Raw genomic sequence first — 23,987 nt, 5'->3', positions numbered from 1 at the left:
GGGTGGTGTTCAGTTTCCCTGTGGAATACCCAGAGGGGAATCGCTCGCTTGTTTATGCTCCGTAATATATTCTCTCCTTGGTTACCCTGCAATAAAAAAAGTTAGTTTGTTTTTCCATATAACTTCCCTTAATGACCCAGCAGTTTTGTGTTTTTAATGATGACGCTTGAAGCATGGAGCCAGGGTGCCCCAGCTCGTCACGGCACACCGCAAGCGCCACATCTTCGGGGGCGGGGGTGCGAGACTCGAGAAATTTAGCCGTCACCTCCCAGGCGATGATTGAGGTCTCCATCACAGCGAAGGGCTCCGTCCTGTTAAGCGAGATACAGGGCTTCCTGACCGGGGGGGGGGCGGGGTGGGGGGATGGGGTGTTGTGAGGGAGGCTGACATTTTTAGCGATCTGCATAAACTGCATAAACCCGTCAGTCACGCGCGGGGGCCTCCCGCTTGCCTGTCAGTCACTCCGCCTGACAGGTCGGCTCCCTCCCAAACCAAACTTCCAGCACTCGCGGGATGGAATCCAGCCTTTTTTTCCCTTCTTTTTTTAAACTCTTCTGCATGGCACCTGTCACGGCCTCAGTGTGGCTCAGACATGGATTCCCCCCCCCCCTTCTGAAAGTGTGGGACACATAAAAGCCGGGCCAGGCTCCCGGGGCGGGGGGGGGGGGGGTTGGGGGTAGTGAATGGGGGGTCAATTGCGTCCACCCGTCCTATAAAGAGGGTGTGGGAGCCGGGGGGGGGGGGGGGGGCACATCTGTGGCAGCTGCTGTTCGGGGCTTAGGGGAATGCGTTGCCCGCTACCGGGAAGATAAGGTGCTTTTTGGGAAAGGTTCTGGTGCGTCCTCGCTGCCTCACGCCGAGCGCTGCAGTTAGAGCATGAATGATGCCTGACTGGGATTCTCTCTCATACATGAAACATGAGCTTTGCCATGGAAGAGCGTCCAAGCTCAGCTTACATGGGAATGGCGTTGGGACTTTGGGGTGGGGTGTGACGTGACTGTTGGTGCATGGAGACTGTGTGTTTTTTTGGGGAAGCGTGACCTCACCGCCCCGCCCGTGACTGCTCTCTGTGTCTCTGCGTCCCCCCCCCGCAGCTGGGCGTGTGGTTCTCGCTGGGCTGCGCCTACATCGCGCTGGAAAACTACGAGGGAGCCGCCAAGGCCTTCCAGCGCTGCGTGGGCCTTGAGCCGGACGTAAGTCACACCCCGCGCGCTCTCTGCTGTCCTTTCCCACGGGGGCTGTGGGGGGCACTGGGGGGGACTAGGGGGCTGGGGTTCCGGGAGTGGGGGGGGGGGGTACGATAAACGCGGCAGAAGACTGCCGTGACGACGCTCCTGAGGAATGCGGAGGTAATGCAAGCCACAGGCCCTTCTGGCCACCCGCCTCTCTCTGATGTAGGGGGTCACAGTAGGGGAGCGGGGGGGAACTGCTGGATCTGACAGGCAGCGTATCCCCCCCGGCCTCAGTGAAGTCAGTGTTACTCAGCACAGAAGCATCCCGCACTGGATTCCCATGGGCTTACCCCCATGACGCTCGCCCAATCAGTAATGGGAGCTGCTGGCGGAATTCGTTACAGGAGTGCTGAAAGGTAGCTGACAGTACGAGCTGGAGCTGCAGCCACCCCCAACCCCCCATCTCTCTTCCTCTATCTGCCTCTCTCTTCCGCCCACCCCCCCCTTCCTCCTCCACCCCTCGCTCTCTCTCTCTCTCTCTCTCTCATTGTGCTCTGGCTAACTGAAGGCAATAACACCGTTATAGTTCTCTTGCAGGCCTTCTGTTCAGTTTAATAACCCACACAGCACCTGTGTGCCCATTGCAAACCCCAGCAAGTGTGCTGCCGGTGCGCTCCGCATTACAGAATTCTGCTCGAGTGCCTGCCTGGCCGCCAGCTCTGTGTCTGAGCAGCCGTGAGCCAATGTGAATGTAACGGCAGCAAACCGGCCTGTGTGTAACTTTCCTTTCGCTCCTGCAGAACGCAGAGGCCTGGAACAACCTCTCCACCGCCTACATCCGCCTGAGACAGAAGTGAGTACTACCCGACAGCTAGAGCCCCCCCCCCCCCCACTCCCCCACTCCCCCCACTCCCCCCACTCCGCCCACTCCCCCCGCTCCCCACCAGGACCCTCCGTCTCCATGGCTGACATGGTCAAAGTGCACACGGAGGTTGTTTCCCCTCGCTCCTCCTGTGGCTATTGGCTAATCAGTAGCCTGCTGTGAGGCTCTATGTCCTGTGGCCCCCCTGAAGGTATCTGTCTTCCCCGGGCCTGCTGGAACGATTCAGTGAAACGTGGCTGGGGGAGGGAGCTCAGTGCCTGTGGAGGGCCAGCCTGGAAGGAATGGTGTAAAGCGCCAATCAGAGACGAGATCAGCGGGCGTCTGCTCCGAGATGGCACCCGCGTCGAGCGTTGGAGGGCTGATTGATGCCGTTACTTCGTTCCCCCCTGATCTCGCGGGGCTTCATCTCTCGGCAGACCTGCGGGTTTTTAAAACCACTGCAGAGAAAGCCCAGGGCCCGTAATTGGACAAATAAATCTAACAGCACCCACCCTACTGCTGGACCCCCCCCCCGCATTAACGAGGCTCACCGGGCGCGGGTCCATTAGAACTGCACCACAAACGCCTGTTTTTGCCAGCCTTGCTTATTTCCCTTGAAAACAAGGTCTTCTTGGCAAGGTTTTACTCCAGACTCCTGTCATGTTTCTGGGAACTTGCCCTCAGATCCCTTCAAATCATCCGGGCGCTCTCAGGCCTGAAATTAAACTGGGAGCTCCCATTAAAACCTGGTTAGTGCTGTTAATTCAGCCGGAGCCTCTTTGAAGAGTCTCAGAGCATGTGGTCTGTAAAAGCAGGTAGAGCAGGGAGAGCAGGATGTAGGGAGTCTCGGACCACAGTGTTAAGTGCACCTGTGCTGCTTTTATGAAGTGGGGGGGGGGGGGATGGGGGTTGTGTGTATTTTAAATTGGATGGGCATTTTTAATAATGTATAAATATGTTATATAAATGTATAATTAATGTTATAAACAGTTATAGATCCTACTCTAGTGGCCCATTTACTTGGTGTGCTTATGACATGTCCAACTAGATGTTTTTCCTGGGGTTTCTTTTTCAATACCTCCTGGCTTTTTCCTTAGTGTTACACGTATTTGAGTTAAATGCACATTGCTTGTCTGTCCACCCCGTCAGGAACAAGGCCTTCCGCACCCTGCAGGAGGCGCTGAAGTGTAACTACGAGCACTGGCAGATCTGGGAGAACTTCATCGCCGTGTGCATCGACGTCGGGGAGTTCGGCGAGGCCATCAAGGCCTACCACCGGCTGATGGACCTGCGCGACAAGTACAAGGATGTGGAGGTCACTGTCAAACTCTCAGCTCTTGGAAGATGGTTGTACTCTGGGCCCACGCGCAGCCCATATGCAGTCTTTGTAATAGAACACTCTGTTCCTTTGTCCGTCTGGGGTGTTTTTAGCGGGGAAGCAGCGTGCTTAGTGGCACAGCACCAGCGTCCCATCAAAGAACATGAGCCCACCGCATTTCACCTGTCTCATGCCTATCGCAGTGGCAGTCCCCACATCTCTGGCCCGGAACAATGTACAAGCTGTCATGCAGCTTCGTCGATATTCATTTAGATTCTTTTTGTGTCAGGGCGTCCAGAAAATTAAGCCTGGTTCAGTGTTTCTCTCTTGGGTAACCCTAAGCAAAGAGGCAGAAACGCAGAGGAAGACTTTTTTTTTTGCATTAGGACAAGTTCGCTGAGAGGATTGTGACATTTGCTTAAGCAGGTAGTTCCATGTGTCCAGAGCGCAGGCTCACAGAACAAAGAGCACGAGAGCTGTTCGGTTTCTGTTTGAAAAAAGCCTGTACTTTCCTCGGCCATAGGGGCATCTGTGGCGATCAGCTGTCAGAAATCTCAAGGAGACGCGGCACTGACTTTACTGGCCTGGTCTAGTGTCAGGATCTGATTGGCTCTCTTTCCTGTCTCAGAAGTGCTGAGCTTAAAGGCCTCTCGTCTTACAGGGAAACATAATATCCCACGCGCCGTGTTTCACCGTCATCACAAAGTCAAAATCCCTCATATTTGCACGCTAATTGGAAATGAACTGATCTGAAAATAACAGAAAACACCCTCATAACAGGCAACAAAAACGGGATATATTATCCAAATTAACATGCTCTTAATTTTGAGCAATTAGCGGAAAGGATCCCGTTTCCCTCAGACCGCTGCTCTAAATAACAAATAGCATTTAGATTTTGAAGTTTGGGAGTAATTGCCCTGGGGGACAAATGTGTAACGCTGAACCTCTCTCTCTCTCTCTCTCCCTCTCTCTCTCTCTCTCTCTGGCACAGTGCAGCACTTAACGTGTGCTGCTTTCGTTGGCTTTTTTTTTAATTAGGTTTGCAAGTCAGTGGGGGCTGTGCTCAAAATGTGTTATTTTTCCATCTCCCCCTGCCTTCCCTCGTCCAGTGGATTCCTTTTTGTTTGGCAAGATGCTAGTTTCTCATCAATTAGGATTTAAGTTGTAAAAGCACACAAGTTGAAAAGGTCAGACCTGCATCCCACTGCAGTGGCAAACATGTTCCGGTAATTGGGATCTGAAAAACTACATTCTTAGCTCTGTTTCCTTGCCCCCCTCTCCCTTTCTCTCCATTGCATAAAAAAGGGGAGAAGGGTGCAGGTTGTCATTTTTTGGCATGTACTTACCTCGCTCTCAGAGTCCTATTAGAGGCTGAACTTCTGGACCTCAGGACGAAGGGAGATAATGGATTCATGGCCTATCTGCTGTGCAATGCAGCGTCTTTTGGGAGGATGTTTTTGAGACTGACACAGAGAGATTGTACTGGCCCGTCTACATGAGAGTTTGTGAAAAATAGCACAACTGAGGAATGTGAATTTGCCTCCTTTATTTTTAGGCCTGCGTGACACATGTCTTTGAATTGTTGTTTAAAAAGTGGGGGGGGGGGGGGGGGGGGGGGGGATTAAGTGGGTTTACGTCATGCCTCTTGATTTTGTTTTATCTATTCTTAGCAGCGGATGTCTTGTTTTTTGGTTCTTTGTTCTTTACCATTCTCTGACACTCTTATCTGACCCAGGAATTTTTTTTATATTCTTTAGTTTTGTGGGTTGTGCCATGTGTAACTGCCACATGCCGAGTGAGGGGAAAAAAACAGCGCTAGTTTCAATTCCCCCACAATGCCCTGCTTCTCCAAGGCTCCAGCATTCCTACAGCAGTATATGCATGGCTTGCCCTTCAGATTCCCATAACCCCCTGGGGGTTTGGGAAAAATCAAACCAGCTCCCTCAGAGAAACTGCAGAAATGTGCCTATTCCCCCTAGGTCTTAAAAAAATGACGCATTTAAAAACGGATCAAATATCCCTTCACACAGCTCCTGCGCTTCAATGTGTATCGACCCCCAACTCCCTTTCCCATCCATTCCCCCTGGGAGGATATTAATTTTCCTCCTAATTTCATGCCATAACCGGATACAGCAGGAATATCGCGGAAAGATCCATTCAATTTCCCCGAGTTGTCACTCGCCTTTTTGAAAACCTCGCATCTCAAACCGCTATTTATAGGTTTAATTTGCTTCCTTTTTCATCATCATCTGTCCAATCAGAGAAATCAGGGCAAGTCCCCCCGAGCCGAAATTACCTTGAGCTGGTGTGGCACCTCACATGAACAGAAGTGTCAGTCGATATTAAAGCCCTCGGGATGACAGAGCGGCCACTGTGTCCGCCTGGCACACAGAAACTCCCACCAGCGACTTGTGACTGCATGTGACGGCTCTGAGACAGATCAGACCAACCCCTTTCAAAGCAAGCCACAGAGAGAAAAGAAAAAAACGAAACAAAAGCACAGCTGAAGCTGCTAACACGCCCCTCTCAGCTCTGCATTAGGGTGCTATATACATTCACTACCAAATTTCTCTGCGCCATAATAGGTGTAATTTGTTTTATGAGGTATGAAGAAATGGGATGTTCTGGTGCGGACCACACACAGTCAGCAGGTCAGAGGGGAGCAGGGTGAAATATTTGGAATGGAATCCTCTCCTCGTGATTTGCTGCAGCACCTGAGACCTGGCTGTGCTTTCAAAGCCCTGCTTAGCAGGCGGTGGCAGGCGTGGCCGCACCTCCCCTCCAAATTCAACCCCCCCCAAACTCGCCACACCCCTCCACCGAAAGTTCTCTCCTCGCAGTGTCGTCCCAGGCACCTCCGTTATCAGACACAGTGTGTTTGGAAACCCAGGTGGTAATTGTCAGGAAAAGTGCCGGTTTCTCCCTCGGCTCTCGGAACGGTTTTGAGGCAGCCCTCAAAGATGGCAGACGACAGGTCGTTTATTACTTGCCGAAAAAAAAAAATCAGCGCACCCCCACAAGTCAAGTGCGTGGGGCCGAAGTTTACTTAAGGGAGAGAGGAGAGAGAAAGGTGCACTCCCTAGAAAAGGAAGCCTGTTGTTTTTAGCAGGGAGACAGTGAGCTAAGACAGACTGAGGTCAGGTCACCCCTCTCTTTGCCTCCTCCGTCCGGGGGTAGACCTCCGAGCGGAGCGCTCCCTCTTGTTATTGGAAGGTCTTTGGTATTCTCAGCTCTCATTCCACTTTTTCTCTCTCAGCAAGAGTTTGCACTGCTCACAGATGACTTTTTGCTGGTTGTTTTTTTTTTTTTTTTGCTACTGGCAGAAGGTCTCTGCACACAACACTTAAAGAAGCCCGAAGATATCTGCAGCAGCCTGTGTGTCTGCCTCAACTCATTAGGTTGACTCACCAGGAGCCAGCTATTTTAAGGAGTTTCCTCGTCACGTTTCTGTGGTGGGATTTTAAAAGGCCGTAAAGCTACAGGTGATTGTTGAAAGTAATCATTAACCACATGAATTCCAGTCAAAGCTGCTCTCTGCTTTTTAGATTTTCGGAGCTCTTTTTGGTCCCATGGAATGAGCGGGACTTCTCGTGCTCCGTTGTCATTGAATGTTACAACCTGTTCTTTGTTGAGGGCACCAGATCAGTTCAGGTCACAGTGAAATAATCTGAAGTTACTGTCGGTGTACTTCTGTCAGGAGACATTCTCTCATACTTGCGACCCAAGCCAACCGCTGTTAAAGTAAGCATGCACTGCTCCTAGGCTGGGGGGAGAGAAGGTTACCCTCCGAGTTAACCTGCTACTTCAGTCTGCTTGTACCTCAGACCTTTGTCCTTGAAGCTGGATCAGGTACAGTGCCGCCTGAAGTCCAGCCCCAACAGAATGTTTCCTGTAAACAATCGAAACCTAAGAAAGGGGCCGCCCGCAGACACCTGCGTTTCAAGCTGTTCGCTAACAGGCCTCACGCTTGTTAGGCTGTCTTCAAAGGGACTGGGCCCTGCTGACTTCTGGGAACCAGGCCCCCCACACACAGGCACAAAGGAGGAGGGCGGGGGGGTGAATCCACATGCCACCCCCCCACCACCACCACCACCTCCTCCTCCTCCTCCTCCTCCTGTTGCCCCAGCGGGTTTTCCTGCAGTCTCCTCTGAGCCCGCTCAGACCGGCGTTAGTATTCTGAGTGGTGCATGAGGGCTTCATAAATAACATTCCCCTGGACAGACAGGATGAGGCTCTGAATGCTGCGCCACTTCCTGGGTTTTAGTGTTGCACATGGAGGGCCCTCCGAGATGTCTCCCTATGATATCATCTCTGTCGTCTCGGCCTTGTTGTTTTATGGAACACATATGTGTCTCTCTGCTCCCATGTCTTGTTTTCGGCACAGTGAGCTGGAAATTTAACCCAGCACAGAGACTATTGGATATATTCTGTCTAACCGCCCTCTCCAAAAAAAAAGGCTCTAAAATCCTACGTTGCCCTACTTTTGCGGCCAGCTGTTTCCGTGTTCTTTTAATTGCGTTGTAAGCCGTGCGCGACTTTGTGAAGCTATTCATTTCATAATTGCATAGTAGCCTAAATGAATTCTAAACAGTCATTTGAGCTTTTAACAGTCACCGCCACACATACCGCAGTCGGGGGGGGGGGGGGGGGGGGGGAGCACACGCGCTCTCTCAAGTGTGGTGTGAAATTGAACCCCCCAGCGAAAATGGAACTTTCATGGAAGAGCGTCCCCCTCAAATGGGACCCGTTGCCTGTGACGGCGGATAGCGAATGTGTAATGGCGTCCAACGGAGTGTGGGACACCGTGTTGTAACCACGGGAGAGAGTCAGCCGCCAGCCGCCAATAGGAACGAGAGTCTGTAATTGCGGTTGGCTAAAGGAAAGGGAGTCTGTGGGGGTTAGCCAATGGGAGGAGCCCGTCTTCGCTGTAAACCTGTGGGAGGCTCTGTAGAGGGCGAGGCCTGTGGAAACGCCTGTCTCACACCGTGCCTCTGTGCTGCAGGTGCTGGAGATCCTGGTGCGGGCAGTGGTGGAGAAGCTGGCGGACAGCCGAGGGGAGCAGGCGTCCGCCCTGCGGGCCAAGCTGCAGGAGCTCTTCGGCCGGGTCACCTCCCGGGTCAGCTCTGAGGCCCGCGTCTGGAGGCAGTACGCCCGACTCTACGGCGACGGGCGCAGCGAGAACCCGGAGGACAACGACAAAGTCAGCGCACACTTTTAATCAGAGCAAATTCATATACAAATGTGGGAGATGAGATATAGAGCACACAGTGGAAACAGGGACTTTTTTAATGAGCTTGGCTTACATTAGGTGAGCTATTTATAGGATCATTAATAACTGATAGCTGGTCATAGCTAGCATGGCTTTGATTCATTTCTTGTCACAGCACGTGCTCACTTGTGATCGATTGTTCCCAGGTATTAACTGCATATGTAATGGTGTGTTGATAAAGCTGTTCTTTAATCAAGTCTTAAGTGTGAGTTGCAACCTCTGAACTTAAGTGTTGACATGCCATTTTTCAGCCTCCTCCCGCTATGAATGTGTCCATGACAATCTAGGTTATCCTCAGTGGTTACTGTGGAGTAGGAGCCTTTCCCAATCTCTCAATTACCACAATGCATCACGCCAAGGAAGCCTCTTTATGTGTAGCTGTCAGGGGAGGCCCTCAGGTCTTTGTGGGTCAAGTGAGTGACCAGTCTAGATGAGCAAATTGTCTATAACTAAAGGTGGTCACACGTGCCATATTAAGGATATCTTTTTAATTCATACAAAATGTCCAAGTTTAGAACAAAAAAAAATTCTTCAGGGATTTGGTTGTTGAGTTACTAATACAGGTAATGTTTGTTTCCTGTTATTTCTGGGGTTCTGATGTGGTGTACTCCTTTATGGAAGTTAAAAAGGCAGTAGTTGAATTGAATGCAAACGGTGATATATATGCTTCATGGACAAGGGCATGAATGTTCTGAGGATCTTTGCCTTCGGGGCAGCATAGTGTCATGAGAGTGTGGGTTCGTCTTTGTGACCGGTGTTCTGTGTTTGTGTGTGTTCCCCAGGCGGTGCAGTTTTTGGCTAAGGCACATCGGTGTGAGACGCAGGCCAGCGGCTGGGAGAAAGACACGGGGACCTTCAGGGACATTCTGAAGAGAGCCATCGAGTTGGCCAATGGTGAGTCCCAGCTGTGTGTCACACACGCTCCTATCCCCTTACAGTGGTGTGTCCCTATGATGTCACACACACCCGCATATCGCGTTACAGTGGTGTGTCTCCATGATGTCAAATACACACTCTTATCCCCTGACAGTTGTGTCCCCACTGTGTTACACACATTTGCTGGGGAGGCAGGAGGGGGTGCGTGTGCATGTACACGGACACTCCATCACAGGAGCGCTGCCTCCTCAGAGCCCTTTGTGTGAGGACACACTACGGAGGGTGATGGATTGGAGATAAAGGAAACGGAACAGAAGATGAACAGGCGTTAGCTTCTCGCTGCCCTGTCCGGGGGAGCGATTTTGATGCAATCACTTTGCTCCTACCAGAGGTGGGGGCAGCGAGGGGGGGATTCGGGAGAACGTCCAATGAGAGCGGCCTGTAAAGTTGTTAATCTTGAGAGCAGCCCGGTTTTTCATTACCAAGGACGACGTGTTGAATTAAACATGGATCGGGCCGGGCCGCATGGTGACGGAATAGCAATTCTACTGCAGAGTGGCTTCCAGTGGCGGCGGTGGCAGCGTCACGGCGACTGATCAGCACGCGGGTCACATAATAACACCCCCCCCCCCGGGCCCATTACACACGCGGACACTCTGGGAACGAATCCCGCCACCTCCGCCACCCCTTCGTCCTTCAGCGCAACACGAAAGCGCCGTTGATCTTAATGATTTATAAAGCGGGCGAGCCTAGCTAATGTATCGGAACTTACACAGCCCCCCCCCCCCCCCCCCCCCCCCCCTCCCCACCCCACCCCTCCGTTCAATTCTGCTGTAATCCCCTTCGTGGGGCCGGCAGCCGAATCCACAGTGCCAGAAGGAGGGGGTGAGCCAGAGAGAGGCGCTTGTCCATAAATCATCCCGCCTTGACCTTTCCTGCTGACGAGGTGCGGAGACGGTGCGGGACCGTGCTCGTCCGCGGCACAGGAAGCGGCCAGCAGCCTGCCTCGCATTTCCCTTCTGCAGCACGGAATGAAGATGAAGGTTTTTGCCAGGGCGGGGGAAAAAAAAAGCCTCGGTTGTTATACCCCCCTTCACCACGGGGTGCAAGAGCATACTCGATGTTTGTGTGCTGTCCTGAATGAAAGGACAGGTCTTTTATGTATTATTTCTGTGTTGTAGGATATGAAATGTGTCCTGTGGAAAAAAAATCGATAACACCCAGGCTGTTTTTTTTTTTGTAAGTTCTTGTTTGTGGAAAATCTCTTTGAATCCTGGGAAGAGTCTTTATTACTGCATTCCTAGGTCTGTGTTTTCCAGCTCAGTAATGGAGTTGCTTCCCAAAGATGTTGTCTTGTGTCCTATGACTTCATGGGGGGGAGGTAAATTAAAAAAAAGAATGTGGGTTATCAAGTTTTTCCTGAGTCTGGATTGATTTCTGTAATTATTATGTAAGTATGTGGTAATGCTTGATAAATTACATCTTTATCATTTTCAATCAGGTAGCCCCACAGTTGCTTTGGAAATGATTAAGGGACCATTGTGAAAAGGTTACCATCTGATTATTGATGCGTTAATAGTGTGGATATCTCAGGGAAGGGGTGTAGCAGCTTAAGCAAGAGGTTCACGCCTAACATTACTCACAGCATGAGACAAATGACCCCTGGACATAACAGTCATTAGCGAGCTCGACTGCAAGAGAGACAGAGAGATGCGACTATCCCCCCCGCCCTCCACCGCTTGTCTCAGCCTCAGGACATCTTATAGTTAATGTTCATCCCTGTATGGACACTGGACCTTTGGTGTCTTTTATCGGACACTGACAGAGCTTTCATCAAACTGTTTGATTGATGCTTCCATGTAGAAAAATATGGTTTCTTCCAGAACATTGTACATGTCAACCTCTGATTAGATGCCTGTTGCATAATTGCATAATAATAATTAAAAAGGTCAGCTTCAGATTTTTTTTATTTTTTTGGACGAATGTTCTTGTCTGCCATTTCAATCTCGCTTGTAACCATGGAAACCGGGGAGCCCCGAGGTCGGAGCAGCTGAAGAGAGCCGCCGCCTCCGCCGGCCGCCCTGGACCCGGGGGCGTGCGAGCCGGATGAGCGGCTCCCAGCTGACCTCCTTGACCATGCTCGTCCCTCCCCCCGTGCCACCCATTGGTGGGCCTGTGGTTAATGAGGCAATGTCCCCCCCCCCCCCCCCCCCCCCACCCCCTCTTCCTCTCTGTTACAGTCTCCATCAGCTGCAGCAGGAGCAAGAGCAACCCCCAGGAGGCGGCGCAGGTGCTGTCCTCCACCCGCCTCAGCCTGCGTAGCCTGGCCTCCAAAGCCAAGGTGGGCCCTCCTGGCAGCACCCCTCCCCGGCTGGCTTCCTCCACTGCGCTGTGACACTGCTCTGTGACTGCGCTGAGACTATTTCTTATAGCCCTTTGTCTTTAATGACAGCAGCCTATGATGTGGCAATGGACGCTGCCTTGTTGGCAATTCTACAGTACACAGTAATGGGGAATTATGCATGTCTAACATTTTACGATCTCAATTACTGAAAAGAATAAGATCACAGCTATGTTATTGGCCTCATGTAAACTATAGAAGCTGTGGCTGGATGTGTTTAACCTAAAACTCAGTAATGATTGAGAAATTAACAACTTTGCACGCTTAACACATTTTTGTTCAGGCTTATTTTTCTACTGGTGAAAGTAGTAAAGCAGATTTAGTGTTGGCTCCTTTCGAAATGTGTGACACTAATCCTTGGCCGTCTTTCCCTCTCCCCCTAGCAACTGTACACTGATGTTGCCACGGGGGAGCTCCACGGCGACCTGGCCGATGATGTCAGAACCCTGGAGCAGCTGATCACCGAGATGCAGGACCTCAGCAGCCAGCTCCGCAGTCAGTGATGGAGCAGGCCCGTGCAGAAGGGTCGCCAAAAACAAGACAGAATGAACTCTCACCAACAAAACCGCCAACCACGGGCAGCACCCAGCACCCTGACCCGTCCCTGTTAGACATTCAAACATGATGCATCATGGATTAAATGCATACCAAAAAGCCAAATAAGATGGCCACCAAGTGTTGTTTCTGGTGGTGAGGTCATATGTCACACGCTGACTGCAGAAGTGCTGATGTGCTGTTAATATTCTAAGCGGTATTTCGACACATTTGTAAATGTGACCGTAATCTCTGACTGAGTGCTGTAACTCAAAAGCTCATTATGTATTTCCCTCTACAGTTTCTACATGTGTAGAAAACTAGTACAAAACCTTCATGTCATACACCACAAAGGATCGACTGTCAGTGCAATGCACAAGTGTGTTGTTACTGTTTACCTTACATATACCTATCATGAACTGCAATAGTTTAATATTTGCTTTTTGCTGATATTACTGTAAAAATTTTGAAGTAAATTACACCTTAACTTGATAACTACAATGTGTTACCTTGATAACTATGATAACAAACAGGTGTGTGTCAGTGTTATTTAAAATGTAATAACACTTTTGTAATTCTGAAATGGTTAATAACACAGTGTTATTTTTTTTTAATTGCATCATTATAGGTGAGGCATTCCCCATTGTAATGTATCAGGAAATGTCGTAGTGGATACACTGAGTAAACAGTAAGACCACGCTCCTGGTAACGGCACATGATCAAACATACAAAACACCCACCACTTTACATTATTGTCATTTAGCAAACGCTTTTATGCAGACCGACTTACAATATTATCCGTTTATACAGTTGTATATTTACTGAGGACAATGTGGGTTCAGTGCCTTGGCCAAGGGTACAACAGCAGCGCCCCAGCAGGGAATCAAACCAACAGCCTTTTGGTTACTAGCCCTGCCTCTTACCACTATGCTGCATTGCTCCCCATACACACACACACACACGCACCCACGCAAAAGAGTCCTCCCTGTGTGTGGCAGTGGTGCGGCCGTCGCCTCCTGGTCATGAAGAATGTAAAGGGTCTACAGGGGAGAGTGCCGCGGTGTGGCGCGGGGGCATCCGTCACCAGACGGGCGCTGAGCCGTGGAGGCATCTCTCGGGCCGCCGCGTGGGAGCGGGGGTGATGGAGAAGCCCCAGTGCCGCCTGCCCCGTGGCTTGATGGAGGATTCCAGAACGCTCCCTCTCCGTGTTCCTTTCCCAAAGGAAATTGACCTCTGGGACACTTTGTTTTATTGTGCTTGTTTTTATAGAGATGGTGTCCCCCCCCCGCCCCCTCCTCTTTTGTATTTCTTAACCCGTGGAGCCGTTTCATCTTCCCGGCCCTGCCTCTAGCTCAAGGGTAATGCAGAAGGCAGGGTTGGCTTCTGTAAAAGGCTACGTTTGGCTGGAGATTTGCAAAGGTTGATCTTTAGTGGTTTAACACTAAGAAGGACACAAGGGTTTTTTTTTCTCCACAGAGGCCACTGAGGGCACAACTCTTCTTATGTAAATGCTATTATTTTGTCTTCTTTTCAATCCCTTTCAAATAACACGATTTATCATGCCGCTGCAGGATGAGTAATATGATGTGCCTGTATTGCTGCACTTTCTATGACTAGCACCTCCCTTCTGTGGTTCCGTAATGTAACCATGTCAATGTTTTCCTCATTGAAGTCTCCAATAACATCGAACATTCAGAATTGTTTTGTGTCCTTTTTACTTTTTTGCCAGCCTGCAATAATGGAATATACCAATTAGAGGAATAAATGTAACAATACCTTGTTCAGCACAATTATTTTTCAGCAGTCCTGAGAAAAATGATATTAAACAGCCAAAAAAACACTGATTAACACTGATACTGACCACTCCCATTCTCAGGAGGTGGCATAGTTTCCCAAGATGAACTTCACTTCACCAAATTGACACTCGGAGGGTGGTCGTGCTGAAAGTAATACTCAGATGTATTCAGGATGAACATCAAAAGGCTGCTTGATTTATGTTATATTTATGTATCCATTGGGTTTCCATTATGGATTCAATGCGCTTCATTCATGAATCCCAGATGAGCTGTGATGTAATTGCCACAAAACAATTGCTTCATTTGCTGGTAACAGCCCCAGCGCCACATGTCCAGCACAACTTTATGAGGATGTTGTCACATCGTCACCGACAACAGGCTGGTGCGAGTGAGGCAGACGTCCTTATGTGCCTCAGTGTCAGTCGAACGCAGTTGAAAGTGCTTGCTCGGATGACCTTACAGGGAGATTCGGTTTTAATAGCGGTGTCCATAAATGACGTTTTGGAGTAATTATGACCGGCTGCCCTTTGTCCTTAATCTTTTCGAAGACCTCGCGGGTATCTGCAAGTCTGAGGAAGTGCGGAGAGAGCCGTTCCAGGAAATGGCTGCCTCTAGGCCCGAACTACCACAGATGCAAAAAAAAAAACCCAGCGCCCAGAGGGACTGTGTGCACCTCCACTTTCACATGCACGCCGTCTGTACATACGTGCACTCTGATACGTGTGTCATCAAAGTAGGGTTAAAAAACTGCAGGGGAGGCTTCTGAAGAGCCTGAGGGTGATGTCGGCCTCGCATTGCGTTAAAACCCATCTCACTTCTCCCTGCGTTAGGAAGCAGTCAGGAGGGGGGGCTGATACCTCCACCGTGCCCACGCTTCAGTCACGCTCATTGCTGTGCTTGCTTTGACAAATCGCTCCCCTTCCTGAAAGCGTTTTCTTCAACTCTTTCCTGCCCCCCGAAGGAGCGATTTCAATTTCGGTGTTTGAATGAAGCGGTCTAAACATTCCTGAGGACTATTACTCCGGTACATCTTGAAAGCTTTCGGTGATGAAGTGAAAACAGCCGAGACAAAAGAGCCGGTGTTAATCGATTCTGGACACTCCTTGCTTGCAAGTAGATTGTTTCTTCACCGGGGCCGTGAGACAATTTGCACCCTTCTTGAGATCTCAATAAGGAGGCTAGATTCGTAAAACTTTTTTTTCGCTGAAGTGACCTTAAATGTAGCCTCGCAAAACGTTTCAGAAACCTCAGTGCTTTGTACATAGCTGTGTCATCAAACCGAACACTAATCACGGTTTATGTTTATGGAGCGCAATGACCGTATCGGTGTGATTTGTAAAATGTGACACACCAATTGAGCACGTACCTTTAAAGATAATGGCTAGGAAAAAGTGTTTTCCACAACAAATCCAAGACATGTTTTGAGTCTGTGCTATTTCCCAGATGGGTTTTTTTGATGAGTCATTTTCAGGGGGTGTGTTAATGGTGCTGGCAGTGAAAGCAGACTCTTTCCTTTTAATGGGCAACCACAGAAATGCATCACAGCTGCCCCAAGTGATGTTAACCCGTCCTAGGGTCTCCCGTTTACCGCTGAATCATCGCTGATTTCATCTCATTACCGCAGTGTCTCGAAAAACTCATTATGTCACTCTTCTCACTATCCCTGTCCTTTTTCGGATACCAGCGCGGCATCAGAGATCTGGTTACAATCACGGTTGTGTGTTGAATGCAAGGGATGGAGGGGGGTCACACATATGGTTTTATCTACAGTTAAATTGCAGACACCTATATATACATACGTTTTTCACAGTGGAAGAAGAGTTCTTCCAGGTAACAGTTACCCAAAAAACGAAAGTGGGCTTTACAAGGCCCCTGTTCCATTTGATTGACAGGAGTGTAGACACGTGTCGAGTCCATGCTTTCACTAATACCTGTCCTGAATGGAGTTCCACTGGTGTGAGGGGCTACGCAGCTTTGAAAGGTACAATGAGTCACTCCTAAGAAATTTACACAGGAACCACTGGTAACTCTACACCTACATGTAGGAAGACAATGACTTTATAGTAAACTGAGACCGTTGGAAGCATAAAAAAGAATGCGTACTGCCCTGCCCTTGGTCAAAGTGTTAATATGATTTTTGTTGGACAATGATGGGCAGTTTGCATATAAACCCAACCTGGTTTTATGATGGCATTTGATTTATTTCTCACCTGAACGTGCTGCAGCGTCGCTAAAATAAGGATGGACTTGATATCATGTTTGACATTTAAGCTCAATGACAGCGTGTACTTAGAATAATGAAAGAGCAGACTTATGCCAATGTGCATAATGTTACAATATAATACACCGGTCACAAATATGGCTCAATAACAATACTTTTGTTATTTCAGGTTTTAACCGAGCTGTTTTACTGTCCCAAAACGATACATCTTGTAGAAGTAACTCGTTGAAGAAATGCAAAGTAATTTATACACCGCCTCTTATCGGCGACATAAACAAATAGACTTAGTTTTAAAGAGCGCATTGCCCCTTCGTCTCACCGTTGCTAGGATTTCATCCACTCTAAAGTTAAACTTTAGGGTTCAGCCCCGCATGTGTGTTCCAATAAGCGTCCCATTCCTGACGTCATGTCTGCCGGAGATTGGCTGTTCAGTTCTGACACTAACTCCTGCCCTTGCACAGTGAAACTTTTTAAAGAGTTTTCAATCTCATCTGCAGGCTAAAGTACCGCACAGTCGTAGCTTGAGCAGCTGTAACATCTGCTGTTCACCTCCCCCTTACCCCGCTTTGTGATAAAGTCGTGCTTTTAAGCCAGTAAAGTTTTATTTTCTTTACATTTTCTATTTTATTGGATACAACTTTAGTATCCCCCATAGTTTGTTTTTGGTCTGAGAGGCGCTGAATAAATGAATCCGCTCAGGGACATAGCGATAGAACATTTTCACTTGCGATAAAGTAGTTTTTGCAGATTTTCTGATACGGACAACACACCAGAAGAAAACATCTGGATTTCTGCAAGGAAGCAGCTACTTCTTTTTTACTGTTTCGAATCTCTGAAGTATTTCCTAAACTCGGATACTGAATGGATATGGCTTGGATCAGATGGAACCTTTTACTTTCTATAGGGTTCTTCGTATCGCCGGCGTTCACGTCCACGGAGCAGAGTGGATTTAGGAGATACTACGTGTTGCAGCCGGGGCCGAGCGGTACGGACAGGGTGCACGTGAGTTCGATTTCGTCCCGTTCTGGGTCCGCCGGACAGCCTCGCACGTACAATGTGGAGCTCACTGCCAGCTTCGGCGGCCAAGTTCGGACCCGAAGGATGGGGAATCCGGTGAAAACAAGCGTGCAGCACCGCCAGGCCAGCCAGTTCACGCAACAGCAGCAGCTACAGCTTCGGCACACGAGTCACCCCGGCGCGCACCAAATCAAAATTTCTGGGTAAGAAGACACGGTAGCGCCTCTGGGTGATTGCAAAAGTTGGTGGACAGTAAAGTGATAATCGCACGCTTTGCCGCGACAAACTGTAGTTTAGGTATTGTGTATTGGGATGTCAATTTTCCCTATAGATAGGTGTCTATCACCTGCTTCTGTGATGAGACGGTTCACATGCGCCTAAAAATTGCCGACAGTCACTGAGCTTCATCATAGTGACGTACGAGTTACCTTGGACAACTTTTCTCCAAACTATTCCAAGAGTTGGGGAAAATGGCAATTGCACGACGCAGCTACCACAGTAAGCCCTGCCATTAAAGTGAATCGGAATAAACAAAACTTAAAAGGCTCTTCTGTACTCTTGTGCGAAAGAAAACAGACTAAACATAAATTATGGTTACATTAGAGGTAGTTACATGGTTTGCGGTCGTTTATTTGCCAAAAACGTGCATGAATCTATTATCCACTTTACGTTGCAGATTGTTTAATGATAAACATTAACCGAACATTTACAGCAGGTAGGGTACAGGGGCTCGAGACCACATTTACCTCTACAAGAGAACATAACTGCAATTCCTAATAAACCCTAATTGCTTGTTTCGTTCAAGTTTCGGGTTACAAGGGATTTCAGTAAGATGCACTATTGCTTCACGTAGGGTTTCATGAATCACAACCAGTCACTAATATTACCGGGTACAAGAGTCAAATTTCCCAAGAGTTCACTGCAACCCCCTCGACCCTCCGGGGTTTTAAAACACAACTCAAAGGGCCCCATTTTTGCTATGCAAGTGTCGTTACGAATTCCCATACTCCCAGCTGCGACCAGGGGTTCCTGAAGCAAGCTCTTTATTTCGCCTCCGTGACAAAACAAACAGCCAGAGCGCCCGAGATGCCCGTGACGCGGACGGAGGTGTCGGTGGGTAAGCCACGCTGCAGGCCGGCCGTCGTTGCGTGATGGTGGCCCCGCATGGGTGTCCGTGTCCGTGACAGTTCTCTCTCTCTGGGTGTTGTTACAGGGTGAATGTCTGTGGAGGGCAGTGCTGTCAAGGATGGAGCAAGGCCCCGGGATCGCAGAGGTGCACAAAGCGTGAGTATGGACCGCAGCGCTAGTTGCACGCTCGCGCAGCACTCGCTCGTGCTCTCAAGAGTGCCGCAAGTGTGTGCGTGTGTGGGGCAGTGATCTGGGGTACCGGTATCCCAAAGAGCCCTGGGGTTCAAGTGTCTGGGAGGGGGGGGGGGGGCAAACATCTTAATCCAGATGGCTCCAGTAAAATGTCACCTGCGAGAAAGTGTCACCCGTGAGAAAGAGTCCCAGAATGTCGAAAATGAACCGTATCGATAATGCTAACATTGTTAAAAGTCGGTCCAACGTTGGTGTTCCGTTGTGCTGACAAGCTTTCTTGTATGATCTCTTGAGCATGTACATGCTCCTTTCGTATCTCTAAATTTCTAGCCTGTAAATTAAACAGCACTGTCTTTTACTGCTGTGCTTTCACTTAAACTGGAAGCCAGATTTGATTCAGAGATGATCCGATTTGTGATTTGGTATGTATTTGCATTCCCATTGCCAGGGTATGATAGTCATGTTTTGTGGGGTGGGATGTTTTGTGGTCTTATTATTAGTCTACTTCAAAATCTGGCTGGGTTAAAGCACTTGTAATTTGTACCTCATATTCATGTTCTTGAAACAACCCCGATGGCAACAGCAACAGTGTTAATGATATTGTTAGGATTACTCAGTGTAACCAGGCTTGTAATGCATTCAGAAAACCCCAGATTTTTTAATGGAACCTAATTTCTGTGCTTGTACACTATGGACACGTTTCAAAAGGATCTGTCCAGTATTGTGACTGACAGATATGAGAACTGCACATTTTTTATGGTAGTTTTATATCTAACTCACACCTGGCAGTAACTTTGCCCACTTGTGACCGATGACATGTCTGTCAGTGGTGCATGTAGCTGAGTCACGGGAATGGTGCTGTTACACGGGATCTCTGCACAGCCAGGAATACATAAACTGGTTTGAGTGTATAACTTTCAGCTTGGCCGGGGGAGTGCTTTCTTATTCACCGCAAGGCTAGCCAACGCATTATATAAGAAACAGACAATTCTCCACATTAAGTCTGATAGACCTCCTGGGGATCGAGGGGTTACGTTTTTGTCTCGGACCTCTGGTTTCATATATTTAATAGGCAAAATGTGCACCCCTCCACACACACATACACAACACACTATGGTTCTTTTGAGTGTCTGTTGAGGGATATTCGCTTTTTGTTACTGGTGCGCCGGCAAATGTGCAAATGTTCCCCCTCCTGTCCTTCTGCTCGTGTGTTGAGGGACGGTACTGTTAGTCCTAGGATCTGAGGCCACTGTGTTTTCTGGGAGAGCTCTTCTCCATTGTCTTCACTTGTTTTCTCACCGTCCCTGTTCCCCCTGTGCGTGTGTGCAGAGACAGCAGGGAAGGCTTGGGAGCTGGCAGCGCGATCGCGCGGGGAGGGGGGCTGGTGCAGACGTGCATGCTGGAGAGAGGTTTTGTTGACATGGGCAAGGGAAACGCTTCGCTGGACTTGGACGGGAACCAATTCCAAGCATGCCTTCAGCGTCAGGGTCTTTATTTTTGTCAGAGGGGCTTTGATTGACCCCCATCAGTTGTCATGAACACGGTCTATTTCAGGCAGTGGAAGTGAAAGATGAATCGGAATTTGTTTAGTATTAGAGTAAATACATAAATAAATCTGCACTCAGCGTGTGTGGGGGAGATGCCCTGAAAAAGAGCGTGTCGTGTGAGAAACAGCCACCATAGCCTCGAAGGCAGGAGTTTGGGCACTTTCAAACACTGCATCCTGATAATAACACCATAGTTGCCATAGTTCATTTTTGGTGGTTAATTATGTGGAAACACCAATAAATACTCTCTGGGAAAAGGGCTGTCCACCCCTCACTAACTCTTTGGGGTCGTCAGATCCAAGGAGTCCTTTGTAGTTATTAGAAGAAATACTGGAGCAACCTTTATTACTGTACTTACAAATGACCATGGCAACCAGAGACCCTCTGCATTGTACCCCCATTCACTGATCTTTATTAACAGTAGAACAGTAGTGCCACCATGTAGAACAAAAACCTTTCTTCCAACAATTATAGAGGATGCAAAATATTTTTACCACACTGTTTAATGTGTGCCCTAGTGTGTACAGGTCATACGGTATAATAATGGCAGACTATTGTCTTTTGTGATGCAGAAGTTTTTTGGGGAGGTTTACCTTAATTTATTGCAATGAACTGGGTGAAATGACAGCCCTTTTTCCTCTGACAACTAAGCAAATACTCAATGGGTATTGAATGTCATAGCAGCTGATGGATCGTCTCGGGCAAGCAAGACACACACACTTTAGATTTTTTTTTCATCAATTTTATAGTGCATAGTTTTTCCTATATGAGAAAATACGATTATCACTCATTCCTGTGCGGGAGTCAGCGCCTGACTTTTATGGATCGGTCTCCATCTTCCTATATATCTTTTGCTCAATTTATTTTTTGGGATCAGCTCTTTGCTTTCTCCACCTTTCTTGTCACGGAAGACGGCCCGGGTTGTAATTCACTTGCTAAATGTTCAATGGAGTTTGATTTCCAGCACCCCCCCTCCACCCCCCATCCCCCTCGCGCTCCTCACCCAGAAAACACTAACAAAAGGTTCCTTAATAGAAATAAATTCTGTTTGTTCTGGCCCGCCTTTACACATGACCGGCCCTCACCGTGCATAAAGCTCTTTTTAGCCTGTCATTCAAACCCATTTTTAATTTTGCAGTGTCCGGATTGGAACCCTGAAACTTTCTCTTTCTTTTCCTTGTGAAGGACAGAGCTGTTGGACGGGGGCCCCTGAAAGCGGCACACAATGCAGGCCCGGGGCTGTGGGCATGTGGAACGATTCAAGCCTCCATTATGGGCATTTCAGAGGAAACCAAACGGCGATATGTGACAGTGATGGAGAACATGTTAAATCTGATACTTTAAAAGGGGGACATAATGGGCCTAATAGCCAAAATCCCCCCCCCCCCCCCCCCCCCCACTTCATTTAATGTACTTGTAAAACCCTGGCCATATTCCACTGCTATGACAGTGACTGAAACACACAGAACAATGTTTCAACTTCTCGAATTGAGTCACCCTCTCACAGATTGTTTCTGTGAAGACAGAAAAAAAAATGTCTTTTAGCATCGAGGGGTAACGCCAGGCCAGTGCATGTGATTGGGTCGCCTGAACACTCCTCGGAACGACAGACCCCATTCTGTCCCCTAATCCACTTATTTGATTGCAATTAAGAGGAAGCATTCGAAGTATTTCATGCTTTTTCAGCCCTTACAGAGTGAAATGACAAGTGCTAATTGAATTTAAGGGCGGAGCAGTTCATTTTGGTGGTTTTTCACTCAGCTGAAAGGCCCAGTGTGTCATGGAAACCATAAAGCTAATTCCCGCGTGATCCCTGCTCCAGCTTTTATTGAAATTGGGTGGGTGTGGAGGTGGGGGGGCTGTCCGGAGCGTGGTGGCGGTTGGTAATCGCATGTGTTGAAAACTTGCCCAGCTTTCTCTTTCTTACGGAGAGCGGCCCGAGGAAGGCGACTGGGCCAGACAAAACAGAACATGAAAATATTTCCCTGGCTTCAGGGGCTGCGCTGTGCAGCAGAGCGGAGGAAATTTTCACGAAGGTTTCTCTCGGAGCGCCGCTAGAATGCACAAACTTAGGAGCCCCTGCCGCGGGGATGGGGAGAATGTGATGGAGCCCAGTGTTCTCCGCGCCCCCGTGCATCCTAAACAACAGCATGTGGCGCGGTGGACGCGGCGCTGCCAGCCCTGATGAAGATAGGGCCACAAAGAGGGCCTTTGTATTCCGCTTAAAGTCAGAGGCACTCAGGGATTCTCCGACTTTAATGAGCTCGTCCTCTCTGCCGGGCAACGGCGTGCCATTCACCGGCACTGAGCAGTCCAAGGCCTCTACAGACAAGTCTTAATGTGGCTGGCTCTGAAAAGGGCACTTAAATTGCCTATTCTGAGCATTCAAACAGCTCATTTGATTCCTTAGTGTGGCTGGAGTGTACAGTGACTGTATACACCCGGCTCACTCAATACAATGTGGGTTGTCGGCCTTGGCAGGGATGTGGAAAAAAAGAGAAGCTCATTATTTTTTCCCCTCCATTTACTGTCTCTTTTTACTGTTTCTTTGTCTTTCGGTAACATCAGCCCCATTCCCTATGGCAGGGCTCGTATCCCAGCTTTAGGTTCCAAATTTCTTTTTTTTTTTCTTTTTGGTAACGCAGGGCCCTCAGAAATGTGTTTAGTCTCGGGGTCTTTTCTGTATGCATGCATACCGCGCATTTCTCCTCGATCGCGGCATCTCGCCAAGTGCAGGAGAGCACGCCTAAGCGGCTGCTTTTTCTGGAGCTCGAGGGGAGAAAAAAAGAGAGAGAGAGAAAGAAGAATCGGAGCTCCGTGTTTATTTGCTTTGAGGGTAAAGTAATATTCCCGTGAGCAATCTGCTAATCTGTACATTCTTAAACATGTGAAGCTCCTTTCGGGAGGAGGGGAGCGTGGGTGCTCGGTATGCCGCTGCTGGTTCCTGGTGAAGCGGAGACTGTCTCTTGTGTCACGGTGCCGTCTCAGTCGAACCGGGAGCTTCAGGAAGACTGTGGAATTCCCTTAAGGCTTCAGCTTGGCCATCCTGCTAGGGTTTACTTGCTTTGAAAGGAGACGCTAGAGCTGAAAGTGACACCCCTTATGAAATTGACCTTCATGTTGTGTCTCTACAATAGGGTCCCCTCCTGCAAAGGCAGGAGTGTACTTATTGCTATTTATCTGCATATCAAATGCCCTTCTTCATTGCCCTGAATCCCTCAGATGGTATCAGGGAGATGCCCCTATCATCGCATACTCCTACATTCAGCTGGTGCACCATGGGATTTGTAGTCTGATAAAAAGGTCATGGTTGGCATTGTGTGTGAGGATTGCAATCAGAGGACTACATTTGCTATGCCCCATATTTGCAATGCAGAAGATGTTGTGGTGAGATGGGTCTAATATTATATATCAAATATAATGTAATATAATTAGGGATTTTGAAGTTGGGGGTGAAAGGGGTAGAGAGAGCATAACCGATGATCTCACGCAAAAGCACACGGTAGTATACATGTGTTCACAACAGTATACATGAAAAGCAACACAGTAGATGGTAGAACGTTGCTACAGTGGTGATACTGCATGCTCCTTCAACAATATTGCAGACTACAGTACAAATAGCAGACTACAGTAAGGTCCAGTGATCTGCAGACC

The 23,987-nt window shown here is 48.7% G+C and overlaps 2 protein-coding genes across 7 annotated transcripts in view; both read left to right on the top strand.

Annotated features, from left to right (window-relative positions):
- Positions 1–13,292, top strand: part of ttc27 (tetratricopeptide repeat domain 27) — an 89,683-nt gene extending 76,391 nt beyond the window's left edge. The window contains exons 14-20 of the mRNA XM_036547503.1: positions 1,095–1,193; positions 1,973–2,025; positions 3,184–3,349; positions 8,355–8,552; positions 9,404–9,515; positions 11,738–11,838; positions 12,282–13,292. Of these exons, the coding sequence (XP_036403396.1) occupies positions 1,095–1,193; positions 1,973–2,025; positions 3,184–3,349; positions 8,355–8,552; positions 9,404–9,515; positions 11,738–11,838; positions 12,282–12,401 (849 nt within the window). The 3' untranslated portion in view covers positions 12,402–13,292. The remainder of the gene's footprint in view (positions 1–1,094; positions 1,194–1,972; positions 2,026–3,183; positions 3,350–8,354; positions 8,553–9,403; positions 9,516–11,737; positions 11,839–12,281) is intronic.
- Positions 13,293–16,968: 3,676 nt separating this feature from the next.
- ltbp1 (latent transforming growth factor beta binding protein 1) overlaps positions 16,969–23,987 on the top strand; it is a 106,519-nt gene continuing 99,500 nt past the window's right edge. For all 6 annotated transcript variants that reach the window (XM_036546327.1, XM_036546326.1, XM_036546328.1 and 3 more), the window contains exons 1-2: positions 16,969–17,669; positions 18,680–18,750. In XM_036546327.1, the coding sequence (XP_036402220.1) occupies positions 17,311–17,669; positions 18,680–18,750 (430 nt within the window). In that variant the 5' untranslated portion in view covers positions 16,969–17,310. The remainder of the gene's footprint in view (positions 17,670–18,679; positions 18,751–23,987) is intronic.

The sequence above is a fragment of the Megalops cyprinoides genome, chromosome 15 (assembly GCF_013368585.1).
Source record: "Megalops cyprinoides isolate fMegCyp1 chromosome 15, fMegCyp1.pri, whole genome shotgun sequence".
Classification (NCBI taxonomy): Eukaryota; Metazoa; Chordata; class Actinopteri; order Elopiformes; family Megalopidae; genus Megalops; species Megalops cyprinoides.
This window is presented reverse-complemented; position numbering and strand designations above follow the sequence as displayed.